The sequence below is a fragment of the Stegodyphus dumicola genome, chromosome 2 (genome assembly GCF_044657685.1).
Source record: "Stegodyphus dumicola isolate Sdum_Otavi_A_Nest chromosome 2, ASM4465768v1".
NCBI lineage: Eukaryota > Metazoa > Arthropoda > Arachnida > Araneae > Eresidae > Stegodyphus > Stegodyphus dumicola.
Window position 1 is genome coordinate 216,056,398 of NC_140769.1, and position 22,269 is coordinate 216,078,666.

Consider the following 22,269-nt stretch of genomic DNA (forward strand, 5'->3'; position numbering starts at 1 on the left):
TTATGAGGGTCTTTTAAATATCGTAGGTGTACAAATATACTTGATCACTAAATTAATAAACAATTGCATTATTTTGGTCTTATATCCATAATTTAATTAACATTTGAAATAAAAGCAAAAAGAATTCTTTAGTCTTTCTCTTTATACAAATTTTTTTTTAACTTCCCCGGTTTAAAACAAAACAAAAATATATAAGCCTTATTCAACGCATGGTAAACTGAAGCTATGAAAACAAAACACATAGAAATAATAAACTGAAACCATTAAATCACGCTGTTAATTGAAATGCATTTTAAATCCACTTAAATGATTTTGAAAGTTGAAACAGTAAGTTATTTGGTTATTTTATGAAATACTTTATACATATCGCATCACTCTTATCTACTATATAGAAAATAATTAGAGAAGTAGAAGGCTTCGTAACAGGTTTCACCCGAGACTCCAATTTTGCAAATAGGGCCTTGGCTGTGATAGTTCACTATAGCATTATATTTCTGTAGGTATTTTTCAATAAGAAACACTAATGGCGTATTTGCCGTCGCTATCCATTGAGCATGCGTAGTTTTTTTCATTAAGTGCATCTCTAGCAAAGCATCATTCAACAGCTGGCTATTACAACACCTCCTTATAGAAGGAAGCCGGGACACTGAAGCGAGGGGAAGCTCTGACGTCACAGGTAGTCGTCTCTGACTCACCTCGCTCCTTCAAACAAAATCAAAGCCCCGTAGTTGAGCCAAGAGCGACGAACGTGGAGCGGTTATTTGCGTTAGCGACAGAGTTTTTATATTGTCTCGTGCTTTTATAATTTCATACGATGCCTCATAAATGTGCTGTAGCCACATGTCGTGGTAATTATAAAAACGGACCAAAAGTGGCTGTATTCAAGTTTCCAAATGAGACTGAACTCGGGATGAAATGGATAAGGAGTCTACGAAGAAAAGATGGCTTTCAACCTACTAAACATACCAGAGTAAGTTCAATTTTACTGCATTTTTTATGTTTTGTATCTTTACATTTTTTTATTACTTTTATTGATAGGTATGTGATGTTTATGCTTACGATATTAGATTTTGATCTGCGGGTAAGAAGTTTTATGTTTGAAAGATTTTAATCTTGCCTGTTTTAATCATTTCAAAAAAATATTTTCCTTCAAAGTTTTATGAATGAAATAAAGTTCCATATAACAGGAATAATTCTAAATTTAGTAGTTACATAAATGCCAATAATTTGTAAATGCTTTCTAGTATACTGTGCAGGCAGATTCTGTAGTTATTCCAAATTTATCATAATTTATATGACAAGGAACTACTAAGTAATCATAATAGGTTTCATTTTAAAATTTTTGTAATGATATATGAAAGTTTGGTATGATGTATTCAAGGTAATTATTTGTATTTGGTAACCAGTGTTTGTTGTAAACAATTATCTCAAATATATAATTTTCTTTAAATGTAAATAAAGCTGTAATCATTATGATGAGCATTCCAGATTTTACAAATTACTTAAATTATACACGTAATTGAAATGATATTACTGGTTTTTTAATTCGTATTTATGTATCAAATTATTTATTTAAATCATAGGGCTTATTGACTTCTGTTACTAAATATTAACATGCATCTAACTTTTGTACTCGCAACAAGTTGATTTTTGAATATTTTCTTTTATAGGTATGTGAATTACATTTTCGATCAGATGAAATAATACGAGAAATCGAAATGTATGATGAGAAATCAGCGAAGTTAATTAAAGCCCCAATTTCTAGGCCACGTTTGAAAAAAGGATGCATACCTTCTCAGTTCCCTGATGGCCCATCCTACATGTCATTAAATTCTGTATCGAGAATGTCACCAGAAAAGAAGAAAGCTCGTTTAGAAGAGAAATACCTGGAGAAAGCGATAGAAGAAAGTTTGAAAATGAAAGAACGGTATTATAATGAACGATCATTTGAAAGTTTAATTGAATTCAATAATTGCCTAGAACATCAGATTTTAGAAACATTTTGGACAACTGTACATACTGAAAATTCAACTATGTTACTTGATATTTTAAGTGACCCAGCTCCAGAAATTCAGAAATCGGTAGTAATAAATGAGGATTTAACAGTATGTGTTTATATTAAAAACATCGCTATAAAATCTATTGGTAAATTTGTTTTCCCTCTAAAAATTAGTAATGTAAATATGTTTCTAGAAGTACTAAAGGAAGTTGAAAGTCTGTTTCATAACTTACAAAATGAAGAATATATTAAGAATTCTATACAAATTGTGGATGATATGCTTTCAGAATTGAAAAGAGTGTTACCTGAAAAAGAAACTGAACTGAACTTCCTTTCAGGGCAAGTAAATAAACTAAATGTAAAGAAAGAGAAGTATCGATATACTCCAGATTTACTTATTTTTTGCAGTTTGTTAAACTCGATCTCACCGCATGCATACAAGTTTTTACGACATTCAGGTTACATTTCTATTCCCCATCCACGTACTATTCGTAGAATTTGTTCAATGTTTTCTCTTAATCCTATTACTGAGCAATTTAATGATGACTTTTTAGGATATGTTAAACAAAGATGCAAGGATTTAGAAGAAAATGATAAAACTGTAATTATTATGATGGATGAAGTGCATTTAAATTCATGTTTCGATTTTAAAGGAGGAAATTTGTGTGGCATGGCCTACAACTGTGAAAAAGCTGCTACAAGTGCTTATGTTTTTATGATACGTAGCTTATTATCACCTTTCAAGGATGTGGCACATATATTACCAGTTAAATCATTAAATGCTGAGGATCTGTATCAATATCTTAAGAAAATTATAATTGGTTTAGAAAATATAGGTTATAGAATTGTGGCAGTTGTCTCTGACAATAATTCAATAAATAAAAAAGCCATGTCATTATTTTGTATGCCTCCAAAAATTAGTATTGTGTATAAAAACCCTGCAGACTTATTTCGGCCACTATTTTTTGTTATTGACTCAGTGCACATCTTGAAGTGTGTCAGGAACAACTGGATAAATCAAAAAACTTCTGGGCAATGTTTATTTTATCCAAATTTTGAAAATTTTTCCAAGGTCGAAACAGCGGCATTTGCATGCATAAAAAGTCTCCATTCATTAGAGGCAGGCAGAATTGTAAAATATAGTTATGATTTGACTCTGAAAGCTCTGTATCCAACCAATTTGGAAAGACAAAATGTCAAGCTAGCATTACAAATATTTGACAGTCGTCTTGCAGAGGCAATAATGGTTATTGGTAAAGAAAATAGTATTTTAAATTACGAAACAACAGCTGAATTTATTAAAATTATATCTACATGGTGGTCAATGTCAAAAGTATCTTTAAAGGACACCATAAGATGAATGAGTATCAAAAGCCGTTAACTGTGCAAAATGATGATGTTAGATATATTTATTTAAATAAGTTACTTGAGTGGTTAGATCAGTGGAAACTTTTAGGCTGTTCTAGTGGTGGACTAACTAAGGAAACACATACTAGCTATTCGTTGCTCGAAATGGCAAGGTATTGCATTGAAGAGCTAAAATTTACTTACTTTTTACCAGGAAAAGTTCAGACAGATCTCCTAGAGAATAGATTCGGAAAATATAGACAGCTGGCTGGTTCACAACATAATATTTCTATAAGGCAAGTATATGAAACTGAAGCAAAATTAAGATTACAAAGTCTTCTGCCAACTGTTATTAAATCATCAAAGTATGGAGGAATTCCTATTTATCTAAATTGTAAAAACCTGTGTATTGAATCTCTGGAGCAAGAAAATATTGGATGCACTTTCTCAGGAAGAATAACTATTACAAATGAAGATATACAAAATGTTCAAAATAACATACCAATTTTAATGTATATAGCTGGTTACTGTAGCTATAAAGTTGTGAAACTATTAAGCTGTGATATTTCAGCATGGGTACAAAATGATATGTATATAATAACTGCCACTGTTATACTGGTAATGGGTCATTATACTTTTGTTGATATGGACAGATACTGACTGTTTAACATTCAGATGACTTGAAATATTGAAGAAGGCATTTCCTTGCCTTTAAATTGTCATTGCGTAAAAAGGTGTCTCGGTTTGTGTTTTAGCGCAGCCACTACTTTTATCATTTGGGTATAAGTTTGGTGTTGACATATGGTAAAATGCTTTCTCCTGATAAAAGTTATGTTTCAGCATGCTTACCGAATGATATGTATATAATAACTGCCACTGTTATACTGGTAATGGGTCATTATAATTCTGTTGATATGAACATATACTGACTGTTTTATATTTAGATGACTTGAAATATTGAAGAAGGCATGTCCTTTTTACTTCCTTGTACGAAGTAAAAAGGAAGTATTATAATCGCGAAAAGTTTCAGGCAGCATATTTCACCGAAAATATCCATTTTGACCGCTATCGAATGCAATTTAACGATGTTTTTGCACCATATCTGTACGTAAGGACAGAATAAAATACTCTTTTCCTTCAAAAAAATTATAAAACTGCTTAAAAAACTGAAACTAAAATTAATTCTGAAGAGAATTTTTCGTGGCTTCTGTACGAACGTATGTACGTACGTTCACGTACGTACATATCTCACATAACTCAAAAACGAGTAGCCTCAGAACGTTGAAATTTTGTATATAGGACTGCTATAACATGTATATGTGCACCTCGTATTTTGGTTGCAATCGGCCACACCAAACGTATATAAATATATTTATATATATATCCACTCTATGACTTGAAATATTGAAGAAGGAATTTCCTTGCCTTTAATTTGTCATCGCATAAAAATGTGTGTGGGTTATGTTTTAAGTGGCCACTACTCTTATCATTTTGATATAATTTTTGTGTTAACATATGGTAAAATGTTTTATTGAGGTAACAGTTATATGTTTCCAGCATGATTAGAAAATTGTATGTTTATAATAGCTGCTGCTATTATACTGGGAATGGGTCATTATAATTTTGTTCATATGGACATGCACTGACTGTTTTATATTCAGAGCACTTGAAAGATGATAATATTGAAAAATTCATTTTCGTGCTGTTGAGTGTTTGCTGCATAAAATGGTATCTGGGTTGTATTTAAATGGCTACCACTTAATGTTTAGTAAGTGGTTATCATTTGGTGTTAACATACTGTAAAATGCTTTCTCATGATAAAAGTTGTGTTTCAGCATGCTTACAAGATGACAAGTTTATGGTAACTGCTGCTTTTATACTGAGAATGGGTCATTATAATTCATATTTTTTATATGGGCATGTACTGACTGTTTTACACTTAAAAATATTGAAAAATTCATTTCCTTGTCTTTAATTTGTTGTTGTGTAAGAAAGGGTCTATGTTGTGTCTTTAAGTGGCCATTACTTATATCATTTGAGTATAATTTTCATGTTACCATATGATAAATTACTTTATCAAGATAACAGTTATGTGTTTCAGCATGGCGACAAAATAACAGGTTTGTAATAACTCCTACTATTATTCTGGGAATTGGCTGAATAAAGGGTGTCTCTGATTAGGAGCACTCATTTCACAAACCTGTGATTTTCATGTGCATTTTGAAATTACCGGTGTCCCATAATTAAGACTGGTGGCTTTCTGGACAAATCATTTTGATATATTCTTTGCTTAAATTAAACAAGCCTGATAGCGAGTAACTTAGAAGATCACGATTTTAGCTTGGAAAAATTACAACAAAATTGTGTTGCATGTAGTGACCAGATACTTTCAAATTGGATACTGGTGCATAGGTAAAACATTTTTATTATTTTCTATATTTGAAACATTAACTGATAATCACTTCCTTTACACAACATCAATAAATGTTTTTACATATACTGGTGATGCTGACATCCATTTGCTGTTGAATGTATCTTTATATGCTTCATAAATAATAATAGCCATCGTATAAAATTTAATATCATTTGTGCACCTGAAGTGTTTTAAATGGTAATGGACGGTCTTCTCAAGTGTTTGCCCGATATTTATCCATATTATGGCAGTATCGTAATACATTTTGAAACTATTAATTGGCTGTTGTAAAAAGTTAATAACGGTGTTTGTAATTGCCAGACAAAATGGGTTGAAATTTAACGAATAGAAACTTGAACTAGCAGTATCAAAATTTAAATATTAAGGTCACATAGTCTCATCTTATTGTTTCTGATGAGACCCAATTAATATAGAAGCAGTTTTGAAATTTTCACACCTGTTAATAAATAAGAATTGATGAGCTTTCTTAGTATGGCAATATGCTTAATGAGATTTCTGCTTCAATTTTTACAAGAAAGTTTGAATAATTTATTGATAAAAAGAGATCAGCTGGTTTTAACTTATTTGTATGTTATAACTTAGGTGTTGTGTTGTTATGCTGACTGCTTGCATAAAATTGTAAATAAAATTTTTTTATTTTTCACTTGTGAATCTTTATTTTCAAGTTCAGCTATATAACTAACACAATACAGTTAAGTACATATACAACTAATATTATTGGTTCTACAGATTTAAGCAATAATTTTAAATTGCACATTGAATTATTTGCTAAGCAAACCTCTGATATACTAATTTATTTGAAACTTGCAAGACACATAGCATATTATAGACAAAATTTAGTGCATTTTTATACCATTTTCTTTTAAAGACAAATCACTGATTGGAAGAAAAATGAAATGATAAGTAATAGTTTGTATGCAGATAATTTGGGTTTTTTTCATAAATATTAGAAAAATATAAAGCAATATTAAATTATGAGGGAAAAGTCAGAAATTCCTTTTTTGAGTTAGTATGGCTGATTTTTAACTTTTTAAATGCTGCTGTGAAACCTACAAGGAAGTATAATTCATTAAAGTCAAGAAATAAGAAACAAAAAATTCTTAAATTTATGTCAAATTTTATTGTGTTAAATTTTGAAGTAATTAAATTATTCATTATATATAATTGAATCTCTGAATAAAATCCCACCCAAGTATCTATATCAAATAGTGAAATCAACGTTAAGTACGGCACTAGCGCGCAGCCTGTTTTGTTTCGTTGCTCTCTCGGGGTTTCGACATAGACGACTACGCGTGACGTCACAATCCAGTGTCCCGGCTTCCTTCTATAAGGAGGTGTTGGCTATTATCCCCTCGCTAGAAAAGAATGCAGCGCTCAGGCATACCACTCATATCGACAACAATAGTCACGTGACCGGACAGCAGGATGTGAAACGAGTTCCTGCACGTGACTGTCCAATCCCTATGGGATGCGGCAGACGATTTTTTCGCAAGGTCAGTTTCTATCTACTGGACAAGAAAAAAAGATTATCATAATCCACAATCACCGCTGATATAGAATTTTTACTCTCGTATATCTTTGACAATGAAACTCGTTGTCGAAATGAAAAGAATTAAAGTAATTTTATTTCAAAGAATTCGATCTGGTCAGATAACGAATGTATAACTGCTGTAATTTTGTTCCCTTGTTTAAAGTGAGGTTTATGGATTTTAAGACAGAGCATGTTCCTGGCTTCGCGTTCATGCTATGTGTTAACGTCCTGCCAGCTCTGACAGGAGTAATTATTGGTTTTTGAGTTCCTATCGTGGCCGATATTTTGATTTTGATGCTCCGGTAGAATTACGAGCCAAACGTAATATTTAATTTGTTGTCTTTCACTACTGTTAAACTTTTACCTTAAATTCTAAGTGTTTTGTTTAGTTGCATCACGACGAGCTGTGGCTGATACAGTAGCACAAGAGAGTAAGTTTATGCTTTTAAGTTGTGTTAAAATAAAAAGGTTATTTAAACCTTCTCGAGACTTATTAGTAGTTACTTCAGACGAAATTTCGCCTTCGTTAGCGATAATTCGCCTTACGCCTATTAGGGGTTTGTTCGGACTAAAACATCAGCAGATCAAGCAAAACCCTGTAACTTAACGCATTATCCGGAATAATATATCGCAGTTTTAAATTAAAGATGTAAATAAAGATAAACATTAAAAACATATACATAAAAATAAAGATTTTGTCTATAAGAATAAAAATATATTATATACTAAGATTCAGTGCTGCTTACCTAATGCACATGCGCTACTTGTAAACATTCTGATTTGTCCGAAACAGACTGGCGACAGTATTTTCTGCTAATATGAAACACTTTTTTCGTCGAATTTCATTAGAGTTGTATTTTTCATTCAATTAATTCAGTTCTTATTTCGCCTATTATTTTACACTATTATTTTTGCCTGGCTAAAATAATAAAAACACAAAACATCTTCATTAAAAATTTAAAGATATAAAAAACATAAAACACCAAATACAATTTTTTTTTAGTCCAAAGGGATTTGAATCCCGAAGGACTATTAGTTTCGTTTTGGCATTTTGCGTCGGACTCATAAATGTCGGTTCACTTTTCAAACTGTTGCCTCAAAATGTTAAGAGTCCTGCATTATATTTGAAGAAATTCAAAAATGAAAAATCTGCATAAATGTATGTATATTTCTCGTATTGTGATAAAACAACGGTACATAGAGTCATCGAATTTTGAATAACGTAATCCTCCAACGAATATGAGCATGTGGAAGACCAAATTTGAAATTTGTTTTATGATCGATTTCCTATTTTTTAAAACATTGACGAATTTTTGATTAACAAACTCAAGGATTTCAAAGCGAGCAATGGCAACGTTGTGCAGAAAAAAACATTTTTATCTCCAGCGCGTGAGTCTCTGTATCGGAAATTCTAAAGATATGCTCGTTTTAAAACTATTTTGCGATATTGCTGTTGCACTGGATCTTATGGTTTAAGTGCGAGGAACATGATATTTAATAAAGAAAGGTAACACACAAAATGTTAAAAAACGCCCCTTTGGACGTAATTTAAAATCTGAAACATTTCAGATTTTTTTTTTTTTTTTTTTTTTTTTTTTTTTTTTTTTTTTTTACAATTAAATTACAGTTTCTACGCAAAAACAAATTAGACCAGCGGGCAAGAAAACAGATTTTTCGGTGCACACCACTGAAAGTTTACTTTTGGTTTCACTCGGCAAAAAGACACTGAAGGCAAAAAAAAAAAAATTATTTAATTTGTTGTGGATGTTATGCTGAGTCAATATATGGTATAATTTAATTACTTAAAAATAATAATTTCAGAATGGATTAAGCATAATTTAATTCCCAATAATAAAAGAAGATGTTACTTTGCTGTTGCGAAGCTTGGTTTCTCTAGATTGGCAACAAATCCACTATTCTGCTAAGTTTCAAATGTAAACAAACATGACTGTTATGGTTTATTAGGCGTATCCGCACATAAAAACTTTTAAATTGTTGATAATTATACAACTATAACATGCAGGTTAACTAAAGGCATAAAAACCTTAACCGGAAGATAAGAACAACATAATTCAATCATTTTTAAAACAAAAATGCACAATTTACAAATATATAAGAATAACGAAACTAAGGTCACTGAGCTGAGTAACAGATGGGTATATATATATATATATATATATATACATATATTTTTATGCTGCGGCCGACTGCAACCAAAAAGGGAGGTGCACATATTCAAGTTATAGCAGTCCCACAAACATAATTTCAACGTTCTGAGACTATTCGTTTTTGAGTTATGTGAGATACCACGAAAAAAATCTCTTCTGAATCTATTTTAAATCAGTTTTATAATTCTTTTGGGGGAAAAAGTTTTTTTTATTCTGTCCTTATGTAAAGATGTCACGCAAAAACATCGTTAAATTGCATTCGATAGCGGTCAAAATGGATATTTTCGTTGAAATATGATACCCGAAATTTTTCGCGATTACAACACTTCCTTTTTACTTCGTAAAAGGAAGTAAAAGTAATTCTTTGTTATTTATTTTTTTATTCACACGTGCAAAGCATGTGAAAGCATAAAAATAATTGCACGCGCTTGTTACTAGTATAAGGCATTATTTTTTATATCGATAGTGCGGACATAAAACTTCAACACTCAATTCATTAAAATCAGAGATCTGGAACGAGGGACTTTATAATTGTTAAGTCTTTCCCTATGCATTCCTCCTGAAGCCGCATGTATCTTAGTCTCCTGTCATCAAAAAAGCCGACAATGTTTTTCCTTGAGACGATTTTTCAAATTTTCGAAATGCTATCAAATTGTGGCCCTTGTAAGATTTTAATATTTCATTTTTGGGAACATCCATAATGTGCCAAATCTAGCGAATACGGAACGAATGATAAAAGTTACGTTTCTTTCCGTTCAAAAATTTGACAATAACCGTTCTGTACAAAGTAGCAACAAAAGTCCGTTATATTGTAGGGTTTATATTTATTTTAACTAACATTTATTTTAAGTTTAAACTATCTTTCCTGTCAAGCCTTACTTTTCCCTGGAACTGCCAATGCCAGAATATGTAAATTTTAGTAGAACGCGCAAGCATTCAAATTATCAGCGGAAGTATTCTGATTTAAATAGAAGGAAACGAGTTCGGTGTGATATTCTTACTGCACGAGCGCGGAGGTAGTTAGCGAGAATTGAAGAAACCCGCGTTGCGGCCTAGGTGCTTGGCGAGAAGAAGTGGTAATCGTTCCAGTGAGCTTCAAGTCTGCTGAATTAGCAGCGGTATTGTAAAACGCGGTGAGTTAGTTATTTTAGAGAGCCTCGTAGTTAGAATCTTGTCTTTACTTTCTTTTCAGGTTATTATTTTTATTTTGACTGCCAAGTTGGCACAGTCTGTGAGCGTCAAGAGCACGCAATTGTAATTTTATTACGTTGAATAAAAAGGGACTTAAACCCTTCACAAGGCTCTATTTTTTTTATACAAGTTTTCACAGTCACCTCTTGGTTGCGTGCAAGTTGGAGGCGCGCAACGTTATATTGGCGCCCGAACACTTATCGAACTGAAATGGCCGAAAACTGGATGGAAGCCGCTGGACAACACCAAGAAATGACAAGTCAGTTAGAAGGATTTGGATACCTGGTCCAGACTTTGAGAGCGTCAATCAAGCCAAACGTCTATTTCGACGGAAAAAATTCGGTGTCCGTATTTTTAGAAGGTCTAGAAAACCACTTTCAGCTCTACCCTGTGCCTGAAAGACGAAAAGTTGCCATCGCCACATCAGCACTAAGAGGACAGGCCGCGCTATGGTGGAAAAACATAGGAAAATTTCTACTAGGTGAATTTGGAAGCCCGACATATATATTTGACAATTTCAAAAAATCGTTAGTAAAGGCCTTCCCCATAGTGAAAGATCGCGCACGGCTGGAAGCCGAACTATATAGTTTCTACCAACGGGATACAGCAGAATTGACGGACTTTATTTTACGAAAAATCAAGCCAACGGATATGCTGTATGGAAAAAAACCCGATGCGGAGATTATTGAAATAATATTACCAAGATTGTTACCCGCTGTCCAAGACTACTTTGAAATTAGAAACCCAAGCACATTGCAGGAACTTTTCGAATTGGCGGTGAATTTTCAAAATCGCAGAATAGCGGGAAAAGCGAGAGGGGAAACATATTCTCAACATACCCGAAGGAAGGAGGAAACCAGAAAAGGAAATCGCTCATGTGGGGGAAAGAACTATCAAGCTAACGCATCGAAACTCGAAGGTCAAGGCCCAAAAAGAAAATTTGAAAATAAACATCCGCGTACCCAGAAGACACAGATTAAAAGGAAAGCTTTAAACGACTAGAGGGGGCTGTGAAAGGGAGGGTCCAGACCCCGGAAGTTTTAAAAAACCCTCAAATAGACATTTAAACACGGTCATCGTAAAAAACTCACAGCTACCAATTATACAAGTCCTGGTTGGCGATGTACCAGTAGAAGCCCTCATCGATACAGGAGCAGAAGGAAATTTTATGAGTGAAAAGTTCTTCAAAAAGAATTTTTATAGGATACGACTATTTAAAACCAAAAATACGGAAATTATAGCGGCGCAAGGAAAAACATGTCACTGCATCGGGAAATTATCATTAAACTTACAGGTAAAAGAGGAAAATCTCAAAGTATTAATTTTTGTGGTGAAAGACCTACAACACTCTCTTATTTTAGGTATGGACTTTTTAAGGGCCGCGAGGGCCAAATTAAATTTTCAAGATAGTTCCGTGGTGTTGGAGATGGACCAGAGGGTGGTGGAACCTGTGGAGACACCTGAAGTGGACCTTAGCCATCTGAATGACCATGAAAGTAAAGCAATACAGCAAGTGGTGAGTAATTTTTCACATTTGTTTTCAGAAAAACCAGGAAACTGCCAGATAGTAACTCACAAGATTCAATTAAATGTCGAAAAACCTTGTAGGACTAAACCGTATCGTTATGATAAACAAAAAGACCTAATCATCGAAGAACATATTCAGGAGATGTTAAAGAATAAAATAATAACGCCCATAAATAGTGAGTACGCGAGTCCAGTCGTACTATGTAGGAAAAAGAACGAGTTTCCTCCTTCGGATAAAAGGGCTTGGAGGTTTGCTATCGATTACAGAAAACTAAATAGTATTACTAAATTTCCAGTTTACCCTTTGCCGGTTATAGACGAGATCATTAGACAGATCAAATCGACAAGATATATGTCTACTTTGGACTTAACGTCTGGCTACTATCAAATAGCTATGAGACCCGAAGATATACATAAAACCGCGTTTATAACAAAATCGGGGACGTATGCATTTTTACGCATGCCCTTTGGGTTGTGTGGGGCCCCATCAACATTCCAGAGAGCTATGGACATTGTTCTAAAGCCTGTCCTAGGAAAATCAACTTTAATTTATCTAGATGATATAATTATAACGAGTAGTACGTTGGAACAACACATTAATGACCTCGAACAAGTTTTTAAATTATTAAAAGAGGCCGGTCTTACAATTAACGCCTCAAAATGCAAGTTCGCAACTAAAGAACTTAAATATCTCGGTTATAAAATTTCGCAAAAGGGTATAGAAACGCAAGATTCAAAAATAAAAGCTATTAAGAATTTCCCACCGCCCAACACCGCCAAGAAACTTTCTTCTTTCCTTGGATTATGTTCTTACTATCGATCTTTCATAAAAGATTTCGCTAATATTGTTGAACCACTCTTAGTAATCAAAAGAAAAAAGAGTAAGTTTACGTGGACAGCGGAAGCTAACACAGCTTTTGAAAGATTAAAAGAAGCGCTTATTAATGCCCCTGTTTTAAAATTCCCGGAGGGGGACGAAAACCTGGAAATTGCAGCAGATGCGTCAGATTATGCGGTGGGTGCGGTTCTTATGCAAAATAACCATCCGCTGGCATTTTTTAGTAAAACATTGAATCAGACACAAAGGAATTATACAGCTACAGAAAGAGAAACATTAGCCGTATTAATGGCTGTACACAAATTTCGAGTTTATTTCGGCGAATCGCCAGTAACAGTCTTTTCGGATCATGCGGTTGTTGGTAGACTTTACTCCGGAAAAAACCTAACGCCCAGGTTAATAAGATGGGCTTTAAAACTCCAAGAATATAATATCACAATAAAATATAAATCGGGTAAGGAAAACAATGTAGCTGACGCACTTTCTCGTATAAAACTGGACGATGAAGGAAATGAACTTAAATGCGCTGTGTTGACTTCAAAAATTTTAGATTCTAGAGATACGGTTATTACTGAACTGAAAGCTGATCCTGAATTTGGAAATATCTATGCTTATTTGAAAGACCCCGAAAGCTTTGAGCATACAGATATCGATGCGATAAGAAATAGAGCAAAAAACTATGAAATAATAGATAATTTATTATTCTATACGAAAACAACAAACGAAAATCTTGAGTATAAACCAGTCATCCCAGCCTCGCTTCGATTAAGCATTTTGAAGGAGTTGCACGAAGAAAAAACAGCGGGGCACCTAGGGGTCAGAAAGACTTTAAAAAGGGTACGCGAGGCGGTATATTTCCCGCAATTATACAAAATAGTAACTGCGTATGTCAGGTCCTGCAATCAATGTCAGTTAATAAATGATATTAATTACAGCCCGGCCGGGTACTTAAATAGCATTCGCGCTACATTTCCCAATGAAATTTTAGGCATAGATCTCCTTGGTCCCTTCCCCCAGAGCGAGTTAAATAAAAATCGTTTTCTTTTAGTAATAGTAGATCATTTTTCAAAATGGATAGAAATTGTTCCACTTAAACACGCGTCAGCCAAAACAGTCGCAGATGCATTCTTACACAGATACATTTTAAAATACGGTGCACCGATAAAAGTTATTAGCGATAACGGAAAACAATTCATTAGTCAAATATTTGAAAACATATGCAATGGACTTGGCATACGCCATATCAAAATGGTTCCGTATAGACCACAGGCTAACATAGCAGAAAGAGTTAATAAAAACATAGTAAAAATAATTCGCAGTTACGTGAGCACACATCACAAGCGCTGGGATGGCTACATAAATGAATTAGCTTATGCTTTAAGAACGGCACATCATGATACTACGGGAAAAACTCCAGCAGAATTATTCTTAGGCCGAAAATTAATTACGCCTTTAGATAAATTATTCTTTGTGCAACAAAGAGAGCAGGAGTTTAAACAAAAAGATGTGCAAAATTTGATTGATCAGGCGCTTAAAACCTCGGATACGGCAAGAAATAGGCAGAAACTATATTACGATAGAAAACGCCGTGAAGCAGATTTTAAAGTTGGGGATAAAGTATTGAAGCGGAAATTTTCTTTATCAAGTGCCCCAGACAATTTTATGGCAAAGCTAGCTCCAAAGTTTGAAGGCCCCTATGTAATTCAGGAAATCAAAGGAGTAGTCTTATATCTTAAAAACGAGAGAGGGGAAATCTGTAAAGCAAGTCCCGACCAGGTGAAAAAATACTATAATCCAAATGATTTTGAAATCCTTAAAAGTTTCTTCCAGGACTCAAGTCTAAACGAAGTAGAAGAATCAGAGACTACAACAACTATTCCACCACCCAAGAAACAGAGAACTGAAGAGAGACCTAGCACTTCTACAACCCGGACGTCGGTATCAAAAAGAAAAAATAATTTTCAAACTCCAGCGTTTAAGAAAAACAAAAATACAGATGCACCGGGTAAAGAAACCGTGGTAAAGAGAAAAACACCACCTACAAAGGATAGCAGGAGAAATTACACATCAAGGAGAACGCGCACACGGCCACAGAGTCAGGTGCCAGCAAGGCCGCCGTTCCGGAAACTGAAACGCCAGCAGGAGGCACAAAAATACGAGGAACAGAAGAAATTCAAGAAGGACTCCAGACCGGAGGACGTCAAGACCAGCCGTCCCCGGGAGAAACGGAAAGGCCAACAACCAGACGATTACTCCGTCAAGAGGCCAGCATGTAGAGGACGCAAAAGAAAAAGCAACGTGGACGACACTCGGAGATCAATAAGGAGAAGATTGACATCCATGAAACCTCTAACTTGGGATCAATTTTGCCAAAAACGGATGACGGAGTTTCAAGCATCGAAAACTCAAAGATAAGTTAAAACCTTCTATAATTTTTTTTCTCTTTTGTTCCGAAATGTTATGCATAAGTACGAAGTTCTATGTTTTGACGAAAGTCAATATGTCTCGGTTGAGACTTAGTTTTGTTTTACTTTATTTAGCTAAGGCAAAAGTATTATTTTCTTTAAGTGTAAAAGCTAAAAACAAGCATTTTCTGTTGGTCGAAAGACTAATTCTGTTATGTTGAAGCCAAAATTTGGCCGAAGATAAAAATAACTTCGTATTCTTGTATTAATAAGAATTTTACTTTCAGTGCCGCCAGCTTGGCGAAGAATGAGTAAAGTAAAAATTTATTTTCTCTTATTCATTTTATGGTAAATTGTAAAAAGCATATGTATTAAAATTTTGTAAATGTACATAAATCCTTGAAGGTTATGTAAAAGTAGAATTTAGTCTAGAAGCATAAAATTGTAGATGCTAAAAGTGAATGCTTAAAAGCAATGAAGTCAAAATTTAAGTATTAAATTGTAGGTAAAGTCATGCTTTAGAGCGAAAGCCTGCATGTTTAAAGATGAATGAGGGGGAAGTTAGAATGAATGTGTTTTGTAGGGTTCTCCACCTACATTTGAATTTTTAAGAATATTAAAGTAGCTCATTGAGTTGTAGAATGTCGAGTAAGGTGTGTCTATTTGGTTGTTGAATTCTAACAAATCATGGTGGTTAGGGGAAGTGTTGTAAGACTAAAACACGAATATTCCCGTTTGACACCACACACGGTGGAGAGCCAGGGTAAAGTTAAATTAATGCTTGAAAAATTGAATGAATGTGAAGGAAGCAATAACTAAGAAAAACGAATCGTTTAAAAACAAAAATTTATTGTGTCAAGAAAGTGTAAATTATAATGTATTTAGAAAGATACTGATACTTATTCCTTCCAGATGCTGGAAGGAAAGACCGAGATTGATTGATGAAGTCCAGGAAAAGTTGCTGTAAGAAGAAAGTTATAACGAGCAACAGAATTTTAGTATATAATTGTTACATAAGATTTTTTTGTGTAAACGAGGTTCTCGCCAATTAGTTCAGAATTAGAGAAACTTACAACAGGTCGTTTGTAGGACCTGCTTCCAAGTTTTCCAAATTCTGGCAGCGGCAAATGTAGGGTTTATATTTATTTTAACTAACATTTATTTTAAGTTTAAACTATCTTTCCTGTCAAGCCTTACTTTCCCCTGGAACTGCCAATGCCAGAATATGTAAATTTTAGTAGAACGCGCAAGCATTCAAATTATCAGCGGAAGTATTCTGATTTAAATAGAAGGAAACGAGTTCGGTGTGATATTCTTACTGCACGAGCGCGGAGGTAGTTAGCGAGAATTGAAGAAACCCGCGTTGCGGCCTAGGTGCTTGGCGGGAAGTAGTGGTAATCGTTCCAGTGAGCTTCAAGTCTTCTGAATTAGCAGCGGTATTGTAAAACGCGGTGAGTTAGTTATTTTAGAGAGCCTCGTAGTTAGAATCTTGTCTTTACTTTCTTTTCAGGTTATTATTTTTATTTTGACTGCCAAGTTGGCACAGTCTGTGAGCGTCAAGAGCACGCAATTGTAATTTTATTACGTTGAATAAAAAGGGACTTAAACCCTTCACAAGGCTCTATCTTTTATACAAGTTTTCACAGTCACCTCTTGGTTGCGTGCAAGTTGGAGGCGCGCAACGTTATAATATTGTGGTCCTTCCAATTGTTATTCCAATTGTGTATCCTTCCAATTACACCACGAAGGCATGCTAGAAGGCGGGAGATAACCTATTAACGAAAGCCGTTGCTCCGGAAGAAATTAGTTACCTCTGTTATTAGCTTGGTTGGTAAATTTAAGATCTGACAAGCCTTTTGCCTAGAAAATATTTAGATTTGTAAATACAGGGACTGTTAAAGGCCAATTTGTTTCACTACCAAGCGCAGGTGACTAATAATTAGTCCAAAGGGGCTCTGTCCCTGAAGGACTATTGTTTTCGTTTTGCGATTTTGCGTTGAATCACTATAAATGCCTGTTTCACTTTTAAAACTGTTGCCACCAAATGTTAGAGTCCGGCATCATATTTGAAGAAATTAAATAATGAAAAATCTGCATAAATGTCTGTATATTTCTCGCATTGTGATAAAACAACGGTACACAGAGCCATCGAATTTTGAATGGCATAATCATACTGCGAATATGGGCATGTGGAAGCCCAAATATGAAATTTGGAATTTGCTTTATTATCGATTTCATATTTTGTAAAACTTTAACGAATTTTCGATTAACAAACTGAAGGATTTCAAAGCGAGCTATTGCAACATTGTACAGAAAAACATTTTTATCTCCAGTGCGCGAGATTCTGTATAGGAAATTCTAAAGATATGCTCAATTTAAAACCATTTTGCGTTATTGCTCTTGAACTGAATTTTATGGTTTAAGTGCGAAGAACGTGATATTTAATAAATAAAGGTAACAGACAAAATGTTAAAAAAAAACGCCTCTTTGGACGTAATTTAAAATCTGAAACCTTTCAGATTTTTATTATTTATTATATTTTTTTAAGTTTTTTTTTTTTTTTTTCGTTATAATATTTTAGTTTATCTTTCAGAAGTGACGAAACAGAAAAACTTAGTTAACTGTCAGCTACATATATTTGTGGTCTTTCAGCATTTAATTAAGCTATAATGATAATTCACATCATAGCATTTATGCATTATTTGAGAAGTAAGAGCTAAGACTTGAAATAGGTAATAAGTAAGAATAGCCCTATATAATTGTTAGAACCTGACTGAGAAATTTGGGGATGAATTCTTTTCAGAAGTTGGGTTTGTTTCTTCGGTGCAAAATATGGAATTTGCTGGCAACCAAAACGTGAATTTAAAACATGACTGCTAATCTGGACCTGGGTTAGATTTCTTAAACCATCCAATACGCTCGCTAACTTTAACATTTTAAAAGACGAAGCTACAAACTATACAAATTATTTCTTACTACTCGGGGTGTGTATTTATTATATTACTGCTTTTAGCAATGTTATGTTTGGTTTTACGCGTTACTTGGTATAATAAGACATTTGACATTTTTTTAGGTCAAGAACTGCTAAAAATTAACGCCATGCAAATTAATGCAATAAATGTTTTTTTGCTTTACGAAAGGTCTCAAAGGAGCGTAATGTATTTTTTTAAGATGGAGAAACATGTAGTTAACAGGACATATAATTTAGATCTTGAATTAGATAACAATTTCTTCGTTTTTCTGTGTATATCGTTATACTCTACCTATCTAAAAGGTGTATTTGAAAAATTTTAAGATTGATTTTGTTTTTCTTCCTCATATTACACGTGGCAACCTAGTACTGGCTTTTGTACTTGCAAGTATGAATTTGCAACTTGACAGCTAGACTTTTATTATTTGCTCGCAGCAAGTCAAAGCGCTTAGCATGTTTCCTCGTAGAGTTTCAGGAAAGTGTTTCTGTGATTATACGTTAGCACTGTGATTTAATTTTGTAATAAACTTGGTGATTATCAGTTATGAAACACTTAAAACATTACAGTTTTAATATGATAGTATGCATGGTAATGGAACATTTAGCTATGCTTAAGTATTTCAGTGATGCAAGTAATTTGAAATGGAAACACGCGAGTGATCAATAAGGAATGCTTTGTTTGACACTGTGATTACAGATGTCAAAATTTGCACCTATAAGCACGTAATGAAAAGACGACAATTTCGAACTTTATGGTTGCCGCTAGTGTATTGGTACGAATGTTTGAAATCGATCCGCCAAAACTAGAACACCCTGCATATAACCTAAATCTAGTGACATGTGATTTCTGGGCGTTTTCAACTCTGAAAAGCCAATTATGCGGAAGAGATTCCTTCTGATGAGGGAGCGTCATACCCGGAATAAAAAGGGAATATCACAATAAAACAGTCTACTTCATGTTACTGAATTGTTTTAAAAATGCCAAGGAAAATGTGCCTTAATGTGAAGCATTCAAATTTGAAAACAACTACAGCATCAATAAAACAACCTAATTCAGAATAAAAGAATCAGGATTAAAACTTTTCGGACAGCATATGTACATTCAGTTACCAATATAAATTTATAAATTCCATTCAAATGCGAATATTTTACTGCTTTATAACTTATATTGAGAAAGCAAGAAACTATTTTCAGACGTGAAAGTTAGAAGTGATATGAACCAAGAACTCTGATTTAATTTTAAAAGGCTCATAAAAGCTTGCAGCGAAGTAAAGTGAAGTAAAATAAAAATAAAAATACTTCTACTTTACTACCTTCAGAAAAACCGGAAACGTCATGTAAACAGAATAGCAGGAGTTCTAATTATATAGAAAATTTCACCCGCTATTAATGACACGCTCTGCTTAATATTCGTGATGCACAGCATATTTTGATAAAGCTCACATTACTTCCACGGCTCGTTAAATATTTACGCGTTGGATTTGATATACTCATGCATCATGGGGGTGGGATTGGCTGTAGATGAACTGCTTCAATAAATGTGAGAAGTAAAGAGCAGGTATGTACAGTATCCCTCGTAAGCATCAATAACAGAATAACTGCACTTTTTAAATTCCAGAATTAAATCCAAAGTTTAGGCCTATGAGATAAAATATGCAGCGAACTAACAGTCTTAAGATTTAAATGTTGGAAAGATTTGTGTTATGTTTCTGCCGTACAGTTTGTCAAGCTCATCCAACTAGAGAATCAAGGGATTATCCAGTATATAAAGATGAACTACCGATCCCTTTTCATCCGTCCATGTGTGAACTTTAAACTCCACGATTTTCAGAAACAATTCACACTGAAGAACAATATTTCACATTGTCTCTTTTCTAGAAAGACGTAAAGACCATGGCTTTACGTCGCTGTTAATGTAACTTGGGGCCTATGATCATGCTCGTAGATAATGAATCAAGTCACAGAGATTCTCTTGGTTTTCGGCTCGTGTCAGGCATCTTGGATTCACTTACGTATCCAGAGAAGATTGGTTTTAGCGTAGAGGAAATGCAGGTTGCATGGATATTTACAATTCTGTTCCTATCACACTCTCACAATGACAGCGAAATAATCGGAGAAAGATGATGATAAGGAGGAGGGGCTGAAAATGATACGCAGAGCAAGAAAGTTACATGGAAGGGCCTCTTTTCATACATTAAGGTACGATTTCATTTAGATTCGCTTCTCCCTTTGCTTAGGACAAATTATGAAACTAATTTCTGACCTTGGTTCTTCTGAGTTTCTTCCTTCATAGTGATAATAATGCGGTTTTTCAATAGATATATTTTTTACTTATTTACTGCAGAAAATTTTTTTCGCATATTACGTATCGCTTCATTTCATATATATAGCTTAACGATAAAAATAATCATCACCGAATTCCAATCTTACGTTATCGGATGAACAGAAACATAGATTTTCCATATGAAAGTTTTTTCTGAATACCTAGGGCAATCTGCCAAAATTAACGAATAAATAAAAATAAAATAATTTTTAAAGTATACAGTTGCTAATAATGACGAATATTTAAACATAAGATGCAATCTGCTATTGTTAACAGTTTCATGATTCTACATAATGATGAAATCGAACGGAAATTTAAATGAAAGTATTATCATCAGATACGTCAAAAACACCTTAAAAGTGCTATTACGTGCTTTGTTTCATGCGTAGTAGGAGTAATTTTTTTGTAGTTATTTTTAAAAATATTTTTTATCCATTAAAATGTATAAAGCAACATATATGCGATAAAAAATCTTTAAAGTTAAACAATTTTAATTCCATATATAATAATATAATATAAAAAATAATATAATAAAAAAATAAAAAATAAATAAATAAAAAATCTGAAAGCGTTCAAATTTTATATTACGTCCAAAGGGGCATTATTTTAACGTTTTTTCTGTTACCTTTATTTATTAAATATCATGTTCTTCGCACTTAAACCATAAAATTCAATTCAACAGCAGTATCACAAAACAATTTAAAAGTAGCATATATTTAGAATTTCCGATACACAGTCTCATCGTTGTGTTTGTTAATCAAAAATTCGTTCAAGTTTTACAAATTATGAAATATTTAATAAAACAGATTCCAAATTTAGGCTTCCAGATGCCCATATTCGAGTGAAGGACTACGTTATTCAAAATTTGATGTCTCTAGGTACCGTTGTTTTATCACAGTGCGAGAAACATACATACATTCATGCAGATTCTTCATCAATTAATTTCATTAAATATAATACAGCGCTATAATATTTGGCGGCAACAATTTGAAAAGTGAAAAGCCGTTTATAATGAACCAACGCAAAATGCCAAAGCGAAATTAATAGCCCTTCTCGGCAAATTGCCTCTTTGGGCTAATCGAAAAATATATTAGCTTTTACACTAATCTTCATCACACGTTAAAATCATACTTTATCACATGTATAAAATCATGTGCCGGGCATTTATGAATTGCATTGAAAACTTAATAAAATTTTAAGAGAGAACACAGGTGAGTGACATCATAGAATATGGATGTGTATAAAAATGAGTAAATTCAATCATTTTAATTTTTCATTAACAATTTTGATTTAAAATTCATGACTGTCCCATGATTTTATTTTTAGTTACATACGATGAAGAATATTGTGATAACTAAGAAATATATTTTTTTAAATTTTGTGCAGTCAACTAAAACAGTGTAACTTAAGATTTCTTATACATGTTTTAGTATTTTTGATAAAAAATAGCTATACTTCTAAATAATAATGCAATGAGGAAAAAATAACTTAAAAACTGAAGATTACCGTTTCCGAAATAAATGTACAAATAAAAT

General features: G+C 33.4%; 2 protein-coding genes across 7 annotated transcripts in view; one reads left to right on the plus strand and one right to left on the minus strand.

Moving 5' to 3' along the window:
• Positions 1-22,269, minus strand: part of LOC118194424 (alpha-crystallin B chain-like) — an 84,801-nt gene that overhangs the window by 27,285 nt on the left and 35,247 nt on the right. For 2 of the 6 annotated variants that reach the window (XM_035365579.2, XM_035365581.2), the window contains exon 2: positions 8,058-8,230. The exons of the other annotated variants lie outside the window; for them this stretch is intronic. In XM_035365579.2, coding sequence (XP_035221470.1) covers positions 8,058-8,085 — 28 coding nt within the window. In that variant the 5' untranslated portion in view covers positions 8,086-8,230. The remainder of the gene's footprint in view (positions 1-8,057; positions 8,231-22,269) is intronic. 6 annotated transcript variants of the gene reach the window in all.
• Positions 353-7,575, plus strand: LOC146998844 (uncharacterized). The gene is made up of 3 exons (XM_085812275.1): positions 353-970; positions 1,671-2,145; positions 7,475-7,575. Exons 1-3 carry the CDS (start codon positions 815-817, stop codon positions 7,573-7,575), a joined length of 732 nt encoding a protein of 243 aa, XP_085668401.1. The 5' UTR covers positions 353-814.